The following is a 6,597-nucleotide window of genomic DNA, read 5'->3' as shown; positions in this document are numbered from 1 at the left end:
CTGGAAAAGCTCCCTTTCAAATAGTGTATGGTACAAAATTACCAACACCAGTTTCTCGACTTTCACACAATGTTCTAGCAGCCGATGACTTTATTAGAGACCATACCCGCATTCTTAGAGAAGTGCATGTGAGGCCATAGCTAAATATCAAGAACAATATGCGAAACAAGCCAATAAGAGATGACAAAAAGTCACTTTCAACATAGGTGATTACGTTTAGCTTTGTATAGAAAAGCGTAGACTTAAGAGTGTTGAGAAACACTCTGCATTTAAACTAGCGCCTCATTTTTTGGACCTTTTAAAATTCTTGCAAAGATTAATGAGAATTATTTTCGCCTGGATGTTCCATCTCATTGACGTATCCATAACTCATTTCACATTAGTATTTTGCGTCCTTTTAGAGGTACTCTACTTGCTCACCCAGTTTATGATGACCCCCCATTGTTATAAGAAGACTCCGAGATTCTAGAACCTGAGATTATTCTCGACCATGACCAAACTTCTACATGCGAAGGAAATGTTTATCATCGATATTTAGTCAAATATAAAGGCCACCCCATAGAAGAGGCGCAATGGATTCCTGATCATGCCCTCGCCCTCCCCTGTCCTTCCTTAATCGCATCTTACCACGGACACTAGCCCATGATTTTAATTCTGTGAGACAACTGAGCTCAATTGATGCTCACCCCCAAGGCATGTTATGTTGGGGGCGAATAAGTTTGGGAGGCCTCCCTTATTTCGTCCGCAATTGCAAGCTTACCATGCGTATGTGGGTGATTTCGTACGTGTGTATGAGTACGGGATGCATCGCCATGATATTTTTATTGTTATTGATATGGTTATTTTATATTTGTCAATTAATGTATTAATTGACGACGTAGTTGTTGTAAAGTGCAGATTATTGAACAAGATAATGGAGGTAAGTTGGTCGAGGTCCGAAAATATTTATTATGACTCGACTATGGTTTGGGTAGCCATTATTTGATTTTTGAGCAACGTGCACCACTTATTTCATTTTGGGCGATGTCTACATTTTCTAGAGCGTGTGAATGCTCTCTTATGATTTATTATTTTTGGACACAATTGTGATACAATTGTAAGGTTATAGTTTCACTTTATTTTTGTGTGCATGTGTGTGTGTTCGTGCGTGCGCGTGTGTGTGTTAAAATGAAATTTGGCAAAATACCTTTGAAAATTGATACCATAGGCCTGTGCAAAATTCAAATCAAGCCTCTCGATTGGATTGGCTTAGTTAACCCTTATAATTCGGACTTTTCACATCATGTGCAGGAGGATTTGCAAATCCTTTGCTGTCTCTTGGCCCTAAGGTTAAATTAAATGATAACATCAATATATATGGCACCGTTAAGAAATGAGCTGTCGTGACCACACGGTCCGTCGATGCGAATAAATGAATTGCAAATGCGCAATGGGGGGGCACCTTATTATATAACATGGATCATAATTAAATAGCGTTGGCAACCGTATATCCACACGCGCGCGCACACACACACAGACCTTTATTTAAAAGCATTTAACAAATTGACTCTGGATGGCAAAAAGAGAGAGGGGTTGTTGAACTTTGTTTACACTCGGATGCTTTTTCTTCACGTCTTTTCTGGTGCGAAAAGCGCACCCTGCTCACATGCAGGCTCGCCACCTCAGTGGGCAACAAGACAAGGACCCTTGATTTGAAGTCCAGGCTCACCTTCTGCTGCTGCCGCTACAACAGTAGTCACACGCGCGCGCGCCCGCACACACACCCCGCATTACTCAGTCCTCGATTTAAATGCTAAGTAACATTTTAACTAATTACTACCACCTGTAGCCATCTGCAAATGACGTGCAGGCTCGGCGCAGCAGCAGCCGCCTCGATTTAACTTCATAATAGCCTGTCAAGATTCTATTAAAAGAAGATTATTACGCAATTGCAATTGTTTAGCCGCTGGCGTAGGAGTCTAATAGATATCCAGGACCAGGTCAGTGTCTACTTTTGAAGGTTGCGGAGCCCTTCTAAGGGCAATTTGACCTGCTAAAGAAGTATGAAAGAGAATCGAGTACTGCTAAAAAATTTGCCCTTCACATGGAAGGGTGAAAAAAATTGAACCTTGTACATGAAGGGCATGTAGGTATTAGTTTGTTGCTTCTTTAGATACACATTACACAATACTAGTTAATAGCTTATTACGAAAACTGATGAAGCTTTATAACAGAACCATGGTGATCAAGAAAAAAACAAACTTTATAACCAAAGAGATTGTAGTACAGTGGGTCAATGGATATATTGTTACCATAATGAGTCAATGACTTAACAATTTCATTTCATTTGTAAATGTTTTAGAAAAGAACTTTAAAGATAACCTTTATGTTGGCCGTGTTTTGAAGGGCAAAGGAAGAAATATGCCCTTCACATTGAAAGACAAATTTGAAAGAGGCCTTCTTAAGAAAAAGCATACCCTACTTGCAAAAAAAAACACTGATATCCTGTCTCTTGAATCAGTAGATCAGAAAGCACATTAGTTAGTACCACACAGTAATATCTTGCAGTCACTTCAGTAGATCAGAAAGCACATTAATTAGTACCACACAGTAATATCTTGCAGTCACTTCACTTAATTAATCAACCAGAGGTTTCTACCAGATCACAAGATTCAGCTACAGCAGCTTTGCATCAGGGATCAATAGAGACAAACACACACGCCAGAAATGTAAACAAAAGTAGCATCTCCAAAAATACAAGCTTGAGCTGCAGCTGCCCCATTACATGAAGATGACGCAGAAAATCAAGACCTTTGATCCACATCTTCAAATTTGAGTATAATAAAAGTTACATGAAAGGCAAGCTTAAGCTTGATGATTTCATCCTCTATTAATGGAGCTCAAAATTCTCAAAAGTCCCGGACTTCAAAGTGCTCTCTATTCTTGAGCACGATATCATACATGTGCATTGTTTTGAACTTCCTGAAGTCGGTGGGTAGAGAGATGAGAAGAGAGCTGGAGTAGCATCTGTGGAACTGGAGCTTGTCCGGGTCATCGTTGGGGTACCTTTGCCATCCCAGGTGGATTAATTTCTCCTCCAAATCAGCATAGGAAGAGATCACATGCTTTGTGGGAAGGTAGACCAAAGCCTTGCGCCTGCCATGTTGAATGTCAAGCCCATCAATGGATTCGATGAGGGGGTTCTGCACAAGCTTTGCTACACCATTTCTGAACACCCAAACACCTGCCATGCTAAGATTTCTGTGCTGGAGAGTCTTGTGTGTGTGTGTGTGTGTGTGTATGTGTGAGAATTTGAGAGGATAAGGCACGAAACAAGAGATTTCTATACCAAAAGGAAGAAGAGACAATTATGCTTTGAATCTTGACATGAAACCTGAGGAAGGTGAATCTTAATTAGTATGTGGAGAAAGTCATGCGAAAAGGCAGGTTGATGGCTGCAATAACACGAGGAAGAGGCTTGTCTTCAGGGGTGAGCTGGTTATATGTGCTAGAATATTCATCAAAAACAAAAACAGGAGGGGGAGAGAGAGAGAGAGAGAGAGACACACACAGAGAGAGAGCACAGGAGCTGAAGCTGAAAAAGAGGTGATCTAGTTGTGAAGAACTACAATATAAATGAGGGCCGGAGGGGCTTGGGAGAAATTAACGTGAGTAGCTCGCAAAGTTGATGAGGTTTATATCTAGATGAGCCTACAAGGGCCTGCATAGCTGCTGCCAACAAGGTTGTAGTGATGAGTGATGGGAAATGCCGGTGGGATTGATTGCCCAAGAGAAAAATAGAGAGATTTTGTTCTTTTTTTTCTTTCCCTCTCCCCCCCTCTCTCTCTCTCTCTCTCTCTCTCAAAAAAGAAAATTAAAGATCATAACAACAGCCGAGAGGAATTTTGTGGGATTTGAGAATTTAGGTGTCCTCCCTCTCTCTCTCTCTCTCTCACACACACACACACTCTGTTCTCTCTCTCACTCTCTCTCTCTCTCTCTCTCACTCACACGCACGCACGAAAGAGGGGGACTCTCTCTCTCTCACACGCACGCACGAAAGAGGGGGAGGGTTATGAGTACCCCCTTTGCTCTGGTCGTATCATATCACAGTGAGATTCCAAGTTGCCATACGTGAAAATGAGTAGCGGGGTTCACGAGGCATTTCTTTTTCTCTCTCTCACACATACTCTCTCTCTCACTCACTCACTCAGAGTCTCTCCTCCCTCTCTAGTCTCTCTCAAAAAGCGCAAGCGCGCGCGCACACCATATTAGTCTCTCTCAAAAAGCGCAAGCGCCCATATTGATGACGAACAACTAGAGACCCACCTCGTTACAAAAGTTGTCCTCGTTGAGTGCAACTTGAAAGCCGCTTTGGTGCTGGATAAACCGAGGCTGATATGAAAGAAGAAAGAAAGGAGATTTAGAGTGACAAAGGGAGTTCCAATGGATGGAGGACACACCTAGGAAGCTAAAGAAAGGAGGTATATGGAGATCCCAATGCTAAGGAATGTTCTTTCTTCACAACGAAGATGATAGTTTTGGGTATAATATTTGCCCTTACCTAGCATGCTAGTCTCTGGGACGGAGAGACAACTTTTGAAGAAACCTTAGAAGATGAAGAGTGGGTTTTTCATACCGGTGCAACATGAGGCAAACGGTAATAAATTGTGCTCATGTTCAAGGACATCTATAGAATGCAAGGAATATCAAGATCTACAACAAGTTGCACTAGCAACTCTTGGGAAGTAGAAGTTGTTCTCACACACACAGACACAACATTGGTGGTGCCATGCTAGAAATTCCACAACTCAAATGGGCATCCAACCCCCTTAGCCACTATAGTGCCTAAAAATTTGAAAATACATCAATAAATAATGAAACTAAACCAATCACCTTGAAATCTACTCCACTAACTTTAAAAATGGCCTATAAGAATTCAAAAACCACCATGAAGGGTAATGTGATGGCATTTCCTTCAAGTTTGCCTCCATATTATATTTTTCCATGCGAATTGTCTCATGGTAGGTGGACGAAAAAAAATGTAGCATATGAACACTTGTGTAGGAAATAAAGATGGTACACTTTTCCTATGGTGGAGTTAACTAGGTAGTGACAAAACACATTAGTAATTCCATGTGAAAAAATTTACATATTCACGTGTCATGCTTACAAAAAGGCATAGTTCTAAGAGCAACTCCTTACCGCGCCAAAATAAACACAATTATGAAAAGGTGAATCTTAGAGCCCCATGCTACATCATGATAATGGGTGCAATGGGACAATATCAAGGGCTGGATAAGGATTTTGGTAAATTTGGTGTCCCACACTCAATTTATAAATCTTCGCAGACTAAGATGTTGAATTGGTGGCTCAAACTTTGAGAGAATGGCTTTTCCTCCACTAATTGCAATAGAGCTAACAAAAGATAAGCTTCTAGAAAAATAGCTTAGCACCATGAAATTAGAGAAAGCTCATCTCAACTTACAAAATGCATGGAACACCTTTTTTGAATAGCATTTGCAATGCTACTTTTGTACCATTAATACCACGGGGGACATGCCCCTTGACATGCTTTGTATGCATGGCATGTCTCTCAAAGAACCAAAGTAAATATGTGAACACCACAAGGGAATTATATCGCATCATCTATGTGCCATGTGAACACCACAAGGAAATTATATCGCATCATCTCTATTTGTGAATTTCTAATCCACTCATCCTTCACTTGCATAAAACATTAGGCAAATTTTGGCCTAAAAATGGGCCTCTAAGAAATGACATGTCAACTTTTTCTTAAAAAATGGGTTGATGGTGCAAATCAAATCAAAATTTATCGGAGATTGTAGATTGGTAATCTACTCTTCGAGATCCTTCCAATCATATATAGCATGATGGGAATTTTTGCATGTTCAAGAAGTTCCCAAATGGGTGATGATGTGGCATGGTTAATTTTTTACAAACTAAATCAAAATTTATCCAGATTATAGATTGGAATCTACTCTTTGAGATCTTTCCAATGATACATCGCATGATGGGAAATTATGCATATTCAAGAAGTTTCCAAATTGGTGATGTGCCAATTTGGGAACTTCTTGAGTATGGAAAATTGCCCATCATGCTATATATCATTGGAAAGATCTCGAAGAGTAGATTCCAATCTATAATCTGGATAAATTTTGATTTAGTTTGTAAAACATTAACCATGCCCAATCTACAATCTCCAACAAATTTTCATTTGATTTGCAAAAATTTAACCCTCATCCCATTTTTTAAAAAAGAAAAAATTGACATGGTATTTCTTAGAGGGCCCTTTTGTAGTCTAAATTTTGCCTAATGCTACTTATGGCATGTTCTCTATGTGACTTTTCATCTTTACATAGATGACTCAGAGTCCATACCATGATGACAATTCGTCATCAATCAACAGATCTCAACTTACGAAATGCATGGAACACCTTTTTTAATAGCATTTCCAGTGCTACTTTTTTTGCCATGAGTACCATGAGGGACCATACATGCGATTTGGCCATGGGAAAACCGTTCAATTTATAAAGAAATTAGAACTAGCAAATCCAAAATCCACACCAGTTACACACCTAGATTCCACATTAAAGT

General features: G+C 40.0%; 1 protein-coding gene across 1 annotated transcript; it reads right to left on the bottom strand.

Moving 5' to 3' along the window:
• Positions 1-2,703: 2,703 nt before the first annotated feature.
• Positions 2,704-3,797, bottom strand: LOC147637356 (flowering-promoting factor 1-like protein 2). Its single transcript, XM_086798854.1, has one exon. It carries the CDS (start codon positions 3,228-3,230, stop codon positions 2,889-2,891), a length of 342 nt encoding a protein of 113 aa, XP_086654980.1. The 5' UTR covers positions 3,231-3,797; the 3' UTR covers positions 2,704-2,888.
• Positions 3,798-6,597: the final 2,800 nt, after the last annotated feature.

This window comes from Cibotium barometz, chromosome 6 (genome assembly GCF_041138505.1).
Source record: "Cibotium barometz isolate CiBa-2024 chromosome 6, ASM4113850v1, whole genome shotgun sequence".
In the NCBI taxonomy this organism is placed as follows: domain Eukaryota; kingdom Viridiplantae; phylum Streptophyta; class Polypodiopsida; order Cyatheales; family Cibotiaceae; genus Cibotium; species Cibotium barometz.
Note: the sequence above shows the minus strand (reverse complement) of the source record. Positions and strands in the feature narration are given on the sequence as shown.

Coding starts and splice junctions, on each gene's coding strand:
- LOC147637356 (XM_086798854.1), bottom strand. CDS start 3,230: ATGGCAGGTGTTTGGGTGTTCAGAAATGGTGTAGCAAAGCTTGTGCAG.